Genomic DNA, 12,355 nt, shown 5'->3' with positions numbered 1-12,355 from the left:
AAGGTGAAAGAGGGGGTGATTGTCCTAGCCAAAATGAATGTAGATGGGAAGGGATTTGCCCTCCTTGGAGTAAGGTTAAAGGGAACCAGCATCTTTTGTTCTCTACTTGCCTTTGATCCCATCCTTCATCAGGTTCCCTCTGCCCTTCTGCAGTCTTCTGACTCTTTCTGTATCATTTTTACTGTTGTTGGGCCTCAATTACTCTAAAGGCATGAGATTAAATGCATGTTTGAGAACTCTACCACAGCTGAAATCTTGAGCAAATAGCTGGGAAGAACTTAGCTTAGAGCCTAGCCTTTAGCTCTGGTAATTGATGTGTGCTGAAGGGAAGTTGCCTTTTTTATGCTAGATCTTTGAAACCCATTTGTAGAATGTATAAACATGGCACCTTCCTAGACACAGTATTTGCCTGGACTATTTCTGTCACTTGTTTCCTCCTTTATCACTTCTTTCTCCTCCGTTTGGCTCAGTTCAACTCATCCTTGCCCTTCTCCTTGGAGCCTACTTCCCCTCTCTCCCTTCCCTGAAAAACAAGCAAACAAACCAGTCAACCAACCCCAACGTTTTGAATCATCCCTGGCTCTGCAGGGGACTTATCTTGCAGAGAAAGACATGAGAAAGGCTGCTGAGAAGCAGCCATCACAGTGGATAGTAGATTAGAGGTCCACCTCCAGGTCTCTTCCAACTCTAGGGAGTAATTAATGGCATCTCACTGGTGTGTGCCTTCAGCAATGTTGTGTGTGTTTCAGCGTGTACACGCACACACACATATAAGAGAGAGAGGTGAACGTCAGTCCAAGCTGCCAAGAGGTCTGCATTGTACCTCCTGTTTGGGCAGCATTCTTGCGTCGTTTTAGTGTTCTTTGCTCCTTCACAGAGGCTGTGTCTATGCTACAGACCCTGTATGGGCAGTGTATGCTAGCAAAAGGTAGCCGCATGTTTTCTTCCCAAAAGTTAGCAACTTCTTTTGTTAGCACAGTTTTGTATTGAGTTTATGTTCCTAGCTATTTTTCCTAGTCTAGCTCTATTAGTGGAGCAAGCACAATTCTTTTCTGCTGCCTATGTGCACTGCCTAGCTGAAGTTGCTTGCATAGTCCAGGCCCCAAAATAAAAGGTGTAAGTCCACCCAGCTTGGTGTCAGTGATTCCCCGACACCACAGCTGCTTATTTGGTTAAATGGTTTCTATTCAGTGCAGGTCTGTCTGCTATTGTTCAGCTAACTGTAGGTAAGATATTGAGATTCAGCTCATGGTCTGCATGTGAGGGATATGCAGAAGATGGGCTTTCCCTTTGTCCTTTTACCCCTGACTGTAGCTCAACTGTGAAACGCATCTAAGACCTTTTTATCAAGTACAATGGTTGACTGATGGCTCAGACAGCCCCTCCTATACCGCAATCCATATCGAAACAATACTGCTGTATTGGATGCATTTATTACAGATATTCCTGAAAACATGAGTTGTACCAACTGGATTTCTTTCCTAGTGTCTTCAACTCTGGCAGATATAGTAAGTGCTTGCTCTCTCTCGATTTTCCTCCCCCTCCATCTCCTTTCCTGATTGCTAGTTAATAGAAGATTTTTTTTTGTGTGTTTCACACTGCAATAATTGCCATGGCAACCTTGTATGCTGCAAGGACTTGGAAATAGCTGGAGAAGGAGAGAAGACTCCCTGTATGAGTTAGGGTTGTGGTGAAAGAGGAGGAGCCCTGGTAGTCTTTAGTCAGCAAAAGCAGAGAACGTGCCAGGTGGGCGTCTGTTTAGGGCAGGTTTGCTGTCTGCCACTGTTAAAACAACGTAATTCCTCCATGGTAAAACTAGCTTTCCTCGCGGTTGGCCCAGCTAGAGCCTGGCACGTTACTGCTCCTCTTTGTGTCTCTGCCATTTCTATGTTCACGTAAGCAGAGTGGGAAGCAAGGCACCTGCAGAACATCATCTGGGTCAGTGCTCTTCTGGGGTGTGTGTTTCAGCTGTGGAAGGAATCAGGGGACAGGTGACTTGGCTTTTGTTTGCTCTGCTTTGGGTCCCTAAAGCATGCCTGCAGCCGTGGTGCTGCAGTGCTGCACTGCAAGGCTTGGAGCTGCCAGGGCAGTCTTTACCACTTTATCCCTTTTCATGGGAGTGAACTGAAACAGGTGATTTGAAATAATATTAGCTGGTGTGCGATGGGATGGAACTGAAAGCGGTGGAGTTTGGAGGAATTTTGTAGGGCTCAAGACCCTGTTGTAGTCTTGGATGAGCCCCCAGGGAAACCGTGTCTCTTGCACAAAGAAGCATCACCTTTTTGATGAGCAGCTCCACTGTCCATGAGGGGTGAAGCTTTTCCCACAGGTAACAGCGTCTTGCTCGGGTTTAGTTTTCTGCTCATCTCGGAGCTAGTCTTGGACTTAGGTAGCTTGCTTTCAGTAGCACTATCTTTAGCTTCATTCCCCAAGAGACTGTGTGATCAGACATCTTTCTTACATATGAAGTAGAAGTCTGCTAGCTTCGTCTAGGTGAGCCTCCAGTTTCCCGCATGTTAAAGAATTCCAGCCCTTCCTTTGGGAGTGCCCAAGCCCAGCAAGTTTTCCCATCAGGAAACCTCTCCCAACTTCCAGCTTAAAATTTCTTTTTAACCCTTGGCAACATTGCTCCTGGTGTTGTTAGTTGCAAACTGATAGGAAAGCTATCTGCAGTGAGTTTGCCTCCTCCCTTTCCTCCAGGAGAGGCTGGGAAATCTTCAGGCAGCTCATTCAGATGGGTCTGTGCTAAGGAAAAGTCTGTGTTAATACTAAACACTCTGTCAGGGCATTAGCAATGCCATGGTGGTCATGGTCAGCATAGGTTGAAATGTGGTACACAGGGGTGACGTTTCTACAGAAGTAGAAAATGGCACATGGGCTAGGGGAGTACTGGTAAGGGAGCTGCCACTTGGCATTTCTGGATGCTCCTGCACTTGAGTGAAAGAAAGGCTGTTAATTTTCTTTCCTAAATGGAGCTAAGGCCCTGTCTACACGTAGTGAACAAGGTATGTTATATACCAGCTAGTCTCACCTCCTTAAGGAGTTACTTGGTTACGCTTTGGGTTCATAGAGGTTTCTCCACAGCAGGCACAGCAGACAAGTAGGCTGAAGTTGAAATGCTACCAGCCTCTAATTCCATGGCATAGGGTGGTTCCTTGTGGCTGGAGGATAGTAAAAATCCCCTGCCTGCACTGCTGCTAAACTCTGAAGAGGTAGATGTAGATATATCTGATGTAGTCACCATTGAAAGTGTATTATATAGGGATAAAGTACTATTTGACACTGAGATGGGGGCCTGTTACTATGCGTGACAGCTACTGGTTTCATCACAGCGTGCCCGTGCAACATTCCTCGCTTAATATTGACTTGTCCCAGTGGACTAAAGATGGATCACTGGTTGTGTCTGTTTTGATGGCCTCTGTGCATCATTTACTTTGGTAGGTGAAACATTGCTGTCTGCTGGAGACACTCACCCAAAGGAATATGATGCTGATATGGGATGTCAACCTAATACATGCATTACTTCCTAGGGAAATGCTGCAGGAAACTGCTTTTCAGAATAGCTCATTTTACTGGTTTTCATGAAGGCTGTAATCCGAGGGCTACATAATGACCAGTGCCATAAAGGAATTTTTCTGCATGCCCATACCCTGTCTGACCAAGCCTGCCTAGCTTCATCTTTCATGCTGAGTGGGTTCAAAGGAAACTGCCCGTTGATTAGAGTTCAGGCACAGCTTAATCTTCCAAGTCCATGCAATAAGCAAAGGCACATGATCTCAAATAGAAAAGAAACAGAACATGGATGCCACTCAAGAAAGAGGGTGAAATAATTATACTCCCTATTTCCTGATTTTTAAGGTGGGTCTCAGTGTGAGTGGCACAAATGACAATATGGAGAGTACCACCCCATCCTTCCTCTCTCCTGAAAGACGCTTAGCAAATACGGTGACTAAACACTAGCAGTTTATGCACAACCCTTCCTCCAGCAGAAGCCACCTGTCTCAACAGTAGAAACTGATAGTGCAAATGTCATTTGTCATCCATGAAGTGTATTGATCCTTCAGAATAACTAAGTATCATGGATATACAGGAATATAGGAATCAGGCTTGTATGAGGGTCTTGTACAGGTTGGTAGGTGTCTTGTTGCTGATCATTATGTTCGAATGCTGGAAACAATTTGCAGAGTTCTTTCATTTCCAGTAACATCTGTGTTTCATATTCTCTTGTGTGGCTCTTTAAAATCTGGTTACCTTTGTGATATGACTCATGATGTGATAAGTCACATTTAACTTTGTTTAGGATTTGATTACTGTGTATTGATGTCTGTATCTGAAGTGCATCCTGCCACAGCAGAAGGTTTATATATAGAGGAATAGAAGCATACTAAGGAAATGACAAGTACTGTGCAGCACCTAGAAGGAAAAGCAGTACTCAGACAAAATGGGTACTTTTATATATATTTATTTTGTAGAGATTTGTTAAAACATTTCTCTTCCTCCCACTCAACTGGTGTTCAACAAACTGTACACTAGCTAAGGACAGCACCCGTTGCAGATGTTGTTACTATTTTAGTATTGCTTAGATGTTTTAACAGATATACTGCTCTGCAGTTTTTTAAAATGGAAGTTGCAAACCTAATATAAGCATAGGATGTAAATGTGAGATATGGCCGTTTACTATCAGCATGATGTGAAACTAATTTTACTTTCAACTAGGTTCAAGACAAAATGTATTATTCCTTCTTGTTGCAAGTGCATAGATTACATGTTAATTATCATATCATGAGTCTCCAGGCACTGCTTTCAAAAGGAAGCTAATTATTTCATCCTGCTACATGAGGATTCACACATAATTTTGGCTGGACAGTTTGACAGCACAGTTACCTGAACCAAAGCAAGCACAATAGCTCTGTTTTGAGAGAAATGCTGTGTACCTTGTTACAAGTTGATGCTGATGCTCTGGCTCTGTTTCTTTCCCAGGATGATCCCCTCACTAATCTAAACACAGCTTTTGATGTGGCTGAGAAATATCTGGATATTCCCAAGATGCTGGATGCAGAAGGTAAAGTAGAACCCAGTGGCTTTTAACGTGTGTTTTCTCAAGAAATTTCCCACTTCTTCTAGGTGGACTTGTATTGTACAAGAATTCAGTAACCTCTGAATGCTCCCTCCATCACCACATGCTAAATGTATAGGGGAAAAGTTACAATGGAATAATGAATCACATGTTCTGCTTCCCTCTTCCTCCTGTGCCCCTCAGTCGTCTTAGTCTGGTGTGGAGATCTTAACCTGCAGTTGACACATTAGGCAGAGATCAGTAACACCTGGCTATGCCCACTGCTGACTGAAGTGTGCTCTTTCAAGAATCGGGCGTAATACTGAGTTAATGTACGGTGTAGGACTGCGTTCCTTTTGCTCCAGAATTTTTTTTCTGGGCTCTTTCTGACATTGCTGGCGATCTTCCTTTTGGGGGCATGATATTAGAATTATAAACTGCTGCTTCTTGACTACTCAGAAGTGTTGGGCATGAAGATCCCTCCCTGACTGGGTCTGGAGACCAAGGCAGAGAGCCATATTGTTCAGAGGTGCTTTTGCTACTGACTGTGACTGCTTCCCTGAGGCCACTGGGACAGCAAGGATTACTTTTCAGAGCCCTGTCAGGACCAGCTTGGCAATAGACTTTAAAGACTGTAACTCTGGTGTAGAAACAACAGCCTGAAATAGTTCACTGGTTGTTGGCTGTTTACCTGAAGCCAGCTGGTTTTAATGGTAGAAGCTTTATTTCAGGCTTGGTTTGGACAGGAGAAGAAGTTAAAGGCTTTTGTTAAATAAGGGAGTGAGAGGAACAAGGGGGAAAGGTGGGGATAGGACAGCTGAACCCAGTGAACCTCTATTTGGGTAACTAGGATGTTCATATTCTTAGGCAGTATTTCCCATTCCCAGGGATGAGTCTTCCTCTCCCTGCATTCATCATCCTGAGGTCACAAAAAATCATGAGATTTCTGGAGTAGATTTCAAGTGCTTTCTGCCATTCTGTAGGAAATAAAGCCACCTCAAAAATAAGTGGATCTAGCTTCAGATCTCAGCAAAGGTAGCAGTGATGAAGAGGGCCCCTTGCAGGAGCTCCCATTGCTCTTTCCTGATCACTCTCCTCCCTCGTGGAGTGGAGCTAATGTGCATTCCTCCACACCATTAATTCTGATCTCTGGAGGTGTTGAGTTTCCCCTGAAACTAATGAAAGGGCCTTTTGAAATTCAAGCCATCATTGTGTTGAAATGGAGGATGGGGGCATGGAAAGGAAGGGAGAAAGGATCTTTCCTGAAGAACTGCATGGAGGAATTGCCGTATAATACATCTATGAAAGCCATGTCAACCTGCTGCCAGTTTGGATTGATTCAACCCACCATTCACAGTAATGTTCTCAGGACGGGGAAGTGCTGTGACACGAGACATGCTGACATATGGCTGCATTAGCCTGGCCAGACCCTGGAAGCAATTTTATCATGAGGGAGGGGAACCAGGAGGGTGATCTTGGCTTCTGAGAGATACACATCTTCTGGGGAATGCTGGGAAGCCCTGTGGAGTTACTATGACAAGCATATACCCCAGCAGACCTCCTGGACAGCTGTGGTTCTCCCTCTCCTTTGCTTTCCTCCCATCAGTTGATTATGCTCTTAACGTGAGGTTTTTTTTGACAGACATTGTTGGAACTGCCCGTCCTGACGAGAAAGCCATCATGACCTATGTTTCTAGCTTCTACCACGCCTTCTCAGGAGCCCAGAAGGTATCGCAGGATCCCAAGCTCCCTCCACAGAGCACACCTGGTGCCGTTGCTAATGTCCAAACCTTTTTTTCTTTCTCTCTCTCCTCTCTAGCTACGGGCATCTTTATTATTATGTTCTTGGTAGAGTTGGCTGTTGGTTCAAAGTGGTGCCCCAGACATAATACGTGGGGGAAGGGAGCCAGGAGTCCTATTTCCTTATAGTCAGTGGTACTTCCAGTGGCACTTACAATGCCAGCACCTTGGCGTGCACACAAATCCGAGGGAGTGGGGAGCTCTGCCTTCTCCATTTGCCTTCCGAACTGCTGCCCTGACAGCCGAGGACCTGCACCCCCTGTTCCTGGGAAATCTGAGCTAGGATGCTTGGTCTCACGAAGGTGGAGACCACCACATGGATGCTCTGCTCAGCAGGACACTGCAGCCTGCCCCCACTGGAAACAATGCTGATACCTAGTCAATTTTTTTTTTTTCTTTTTCAAAGATGGAGGAACAGAGCTGACTTAGTGGTTTTATGAAGGGTTCAATGAATACCCAAAGCTTTATCTTTTACCTTACCTATGCTGCAGGTTCCCACACCCTTGCTTCAAGGTCTGAATCTGCTGCTTTCTCAACTTGTGCCACAAATTCAGTCCCAGTTCACCTGGGGCTTACAAAGCATGTCTAACGAGTACATCCGGGGTGATTTTGCAAACAGAGCACTGCTTATCATGACTAAAATGCCTGGGTTTGTTAATTTGTTTCTTTTTTTCCTCTTTTCTCACCCACCATGCTGGAAATCGGGCAGTTGAGTCCTTGCTGTGTCTGGCTTAGCCATTTTCCTGTTGGTAATGGAGTCACTTAAGGAAAACATTTTGTGGGTGAAACCTTGTAAACATCTCTCGCCAAAACCAAGCAGCCGCCTGTACTTCAGTGCCGTAGGAACAGGCGGTGCGTGTTGCAGCAGAGCAGATATTGTGTAGGAAGTGCACTGCGTAGGAAGGCTCTGATCTCTAGCTCCTCGGCGCACAGAAAGGCCTTGAGCGCGGGCGTTCAAACCTCCAAACAGCCTATTTCCATCCTTGGGCCAGGCCCCCAGACCGCAGCTGTGAAGGTGCAGAGCCCGGATCCTCAGCTCGGGATCCCCCTGGACTGGGGGGGTGGGAGGGAGGGGTGCCGCTTTGAGCCACAAGCCAACGCTGCTAGCCACCTTCTGATCCGAATTCCCAGCTCTCCGCATGGAAATCTGTTTGGCCTGTCCTGCAATGCATGATGGGAAGTTTTCTCCCCCTCTCTCACGCCACCCATGACTGTTTTGTTTTATTCTATGTGCTGCTTCTTACTTTATCCTTTCAACCTCTTTTCCTTCTCTGCACAGATATTATAGGCACGCTAAGGCCGGATGAGAAGGCCATAATGACCTATGTCTCATGTTACTACCACGCCTTCTCAGGGGCGCAGAAGGTGAGACTTTACCACTAACAACCCCCTCCCCGCTCCCTGCCCTGCCCACCGTTCCTCTCCACCGAGGAACGCGCCAGACCCCCGTCCGCCCCAGGGCATCTGCAGGGAAGCCCGGTGCATCCAGCAGTGTGCTTGGATGTGCCATCTGTAGTCTTGCTGGAGAAGTGATGTAAATGTCCTTTCAGACAGACTTGAGCTGCTCCTCCCCTCCTGTTTCACACCCCAGTGGTGGAGAAAGCATTTGGTAAAGCTGGCTTCGAAAGCTGAATGAATGTCTGCTCTGACAGAGTCAGTACCCTTTCAGTGACTAGTGGGCATCATCCTGGCCCGGCGATGTGCCTCCAGAAGTACCACCATCAAATCAGCCTGCTCCAGGAAATCACAGCCTGTTCCCCTTGAGCTGCTGTCCTGCCTTCCACACACAGCCCCCGCTGGGTCAGTGGTCTTTTCCTAGGCTGAATCATCCGTGAGCTGGTTACATAGCACTTTTGTGCTCCAGCCACAACGCCCATTCCTACCAGGACCTGAGCTTTCCCAAACTCACACGCTTCTCTATTCCTTGCTTCTCCCTGGTCATTCTCCTCTGTTTCCCAAACCACCTCTATGTTTTATTTCTCTTTCTTCTGCTTTGCCCATTTCCATAACTTCAGTCCTTCTCCCTCTGCTTCCTCTTTACTCCAAAGTCTCTTTGCCTGGCATCGGGACATTTGTCCTCAGAGGAACCAAATAGCCACAGTTCGCCTTTGGGCAAACTTCCTCCAAAACAGCAATTTCCCTGCAGTCCTTTGAATAGAAGAAAAAGGTCCATCCTTTCCTTCCGTGCCATAGCCTGGCTGGGCTGCAGCCTGTCCACAAGATTACTGCTAATTTCAGATTGTAGGCTTTGGAACAATAAAATCCGAAGTTGAAGACTGCATTCTTCATGTTACAGACAGATGTAAAATCTCCCTGTTTCCCCCAGCCTCAACTTCTTTCTCTCACTAGGCCTTTTCTATTTGAGACACGGTCCATGTGTTGCCCAGCTTGAGGGCTAACTTGACTCCAGGAAGAGTCCGTCTCTTTTATACAAAGCAGGGCCGATGGTCACAGCATTGATGCAGATGCCATGCTGATGCTGGCAGTAGGTTCCAGGGAGCAGCTCTTTAGTTCAAGCTTTTTGTTCTCTGCCCTGTCTCATATAAATTACGTGATACTGTCTTGTTTCCAAGGAACTGGGAATATGTCCCACAGCAGTGCAGTAGACTTGCCCGTTCGGCATAATTTGTGTAGTCATGACTTTTCTGCTAGGATCCTGCTTTGTGAATAGTTCAAAACCCTTAAGACCAGGCTGCGAGCTCCAGCCAGCTGATACTTGCCCAGGAAGACTGTAGTCTCGGAACTCATGCCAGCCGAGTGATAAGACCTGCTGTTTGCCAGGTGCCCCTGAGGGACTGCTCCATGCTGTCTGCTTAACCTGAAGAACTCCAGATTGAGGAAACAGCAAACCACAATATGAGGAAGGCTGTGGCCTGCTGCAGGAGCAGCCATGCCCTTTGCCAATCCCTTCCTCTTCTCTCTGCGCCCATTCCACGATTTGGAAACTTGCTTAGCAGGTCCCGTGCTCTCATCAGCAATTTAGGTGGATGCTAGGTCTCCTGGGATAACTGAAAACAACCTTTTACTCCCTCAGGACCTGAACCAAGTAGCTGGGGCAAGAACTAGAGATAGAGCTTCTTGGTTATTAAAGCTTCAATCCCATGTAGTCTAACTGGCTTATAGGGAAGATTAAAGACTTAATTTATTAATTTTTTAGCAGTCCTGATGGGCCAGCAACTCAACTGTGCGCTGGCAGGAGGGGCACAGCTCCTTTTTGGAGCTGCCCTAGCCGTACATTAGCCAGCTGCTGAGTGACACAGATTCAAACCCCCGGGCAAGTGCAAAATGGTTACTGAGTACAAGCCCCAGCCCAGATTGTAATGTGTTGCTGCCTCGTGCATGGTTAGGTGACTTACTGTGATATCGCTCCATTTTTCATTCAGATTTTTCATTACTGCCACCAGTCCTGAAGGGGAAGTCCCATGAGCCGCTTTCTGCTTCTTTCACTCTCTTATACTGAGCCTTTGAAGGTACAGGGTCCCCAGCCTGACGTGTGTGTAGATGGCTGCTTTTTCTTTATGCCATTTTTTTATATATATATATATTTGTAGGTGTACTTGCTTTGGTTGGTTTGCTTGTTTTCTAACCGCTTCTGACTTTCACACTAAATGCATGCAACTACTGGTTGGCTTAATATTTTGTAAACTTGATTTCGGGGTTGAAAATTTTTAACTAATGTTTTACCATTTTATTAAGAGATTGTGTTTGGCATACAGTATTCTGGAGTGGTCCTCTGAGGCCAGAGGACACCAACAGGCAGGCATTTTCCCTATGTAGTGCACTGTGGGAATGCCTTCCTTTATGATCCTCCTCAGCAAAGAGACCTGGATCCATGAGCTTGAGAGACAGATAACTCCACTTCCATCCTAAGCAGCCCAAATCAGGGTTGAGAAATACAGAAAAGACAAAATGCAGATAAATTACTGCTACTCTGGCTATTCAGATTTCCATTTTGAGTCCACCAAACAGCACATGCATATCACACAGCAGTGTGGTATCGAGCAGAATGCCCTGGGCTTGCCCTCCCCACGGTCTCTGAGTGCAATATAATGTGTCAGCACGACGCTGCACTGAAGCTGATCAGCTCACACAGGTTCTCTGAAAATACAGATATGCAGCTTCCAGACCCCAGGATGGTGTATCTTCTCAGTGCTGCTCCATGCATTGTGGACACCCTGGCTTGTTTGGAGCCAGCATGAGCATCCTAAATGTATCATTGCCTTTAGCAGTGTGAGGAAGCCAAAATGGCTTTTTCCATTCCACTAATGAAGGTGTAGGGGGAGCTGCCTTGGCCTCATATAGACGTCTTAGGGTGCCACTCTTCTTTTACCTGAAGGTGTTTCACTGAGGTTGCCATCACCGCAGATCAGCTCATTAGCAACAGTGTGGAAGGTATTTGTGGAGGTTACCTTTTGTCCTCCCTTGCTCAGACCAAGGCAGTGTAATGCGTTGCTCGTGACATTAGTGGTGATAGCGGCCACAGAGCCTTTCCTGCTGCTGCAGCAGCACCCTGTTGCGTAGCGCAGTCTGGAGTAGGCAAGAACCGTTGAGAAGCAAGTACTAGTAGGGGAGAGAAAGCCTCTACACTTCAGCTGTTAGGATAATACAAGTAATGTCATAATTGCTGACATTCAGAGGGCTTTTGTGTTTGGACAGATGTTCAACGCATATACACACACAGACATTTAAAAACTTGGGCAGCTGGAGGAAATCTATTGTCGGATACATGTAAATATGCCTACGCGCAATGGGGTCCCTCCTGCACAGCTGGCTGCTGCTGCAGTGAGCTCCTGGAGTGTAAAAAGAAGGAAGTTAAGAGTGTGCAGGGACCTCTTCTCCTGGGACAACTGAGATGAATGTTTGGCACCACCAGTTCCCTACAGCCACTAGGCACATCATGGTAGGGCTCTGGCAGTGTCTTTTTGACATACTATTTAGTCCCATGTCTATAAAGTTTTCTCTGGGTATCAAAAAGCACTCCATTAAAGTACAAACTTTAGTTAAAAACAGATCAAAGAACAAGCTTTTTTAAATGTAACCATTGTTTGCACTTTTTACAGATTTTTTTTTTTTTTAAATGAAATTGCTCTTTCTTCTGTACGGGTCCCTCTGTTGTGTTTTAAATTGGTTAATATCTGTGTATCTGCTAGCTGGCCTGCTTTAGTGAAGGGACAGCTGACTGAATATACGGTTTTTACAGCTTCTTACAAATGAATAAGATTGCCAGATCCCTTGGGACCTTAGCAATCCATACATCACCGTACAGCCTATGACTTTATTGCTATTCTTGCTGCCTCACATCAGCTGCAAAAACTAGAGGTTTTTTCTCAAATGGCTTTGGAGATTGAATAAACAGATAATAAAGGTCGTTTAAAAATAGAAAATAGTTGAAAATTGCCAGCAATAAGCTCAGCAAAACTTCTTTTGGCATCCGTCCCACACATAGTTTTAAGGCAGGACACAGCATTTGCAATTGGTCTGTTGTAGTGTTGGCATGTG

General features: G+C 45.9%; 1 protein-coding gene across 3 annotated transcripts in view; it reads left to right on the top strand.

Moving 5' to 3' along the window:
* ACTN1 (actinin alpha 1) overlaps nucleotides 1-12,355 on the top strand; it is a 92,099-nt gene that overhangs the window by 60,297 nt on the left and 19,447 nt on the right. For all 3 annotated transcript variants that reach the window (XM_082318561.1, XM_082318560.1, XM_082318559.1), the window contains exons 7-8: nucleotides 4,981-5,062; nucleotides 6,699-6,784. In XM_082318561.1, coding sequence (XP_082174687.1) covers nucleotides 4,981-5,062; nucleotides 6,699-6,784 — 168 coding nt within the window. The remainder of the gene's footprint in view (nucleotides 1-4,980; nucleotides 5,063-6,698; nucleotides 6,785-12,355) is intronic.

The sequence above is a fragment of the Platalea leucorodia genome (genome assembly GCF_965183815.1).
Source record: "Platalea leucorodia genome assembly, chromosome: 7".
NCBI classification, from domain to species: domain Eukaryota; kingdom Metazoa; phylum Chordata; class Aves; order Pelecaniformes; family Threskiornithidae; genus Platalea; species Platalea leucorodia.
This window is presented reverse-complemented; position numbering and strand designations above follow the sequence as displayed.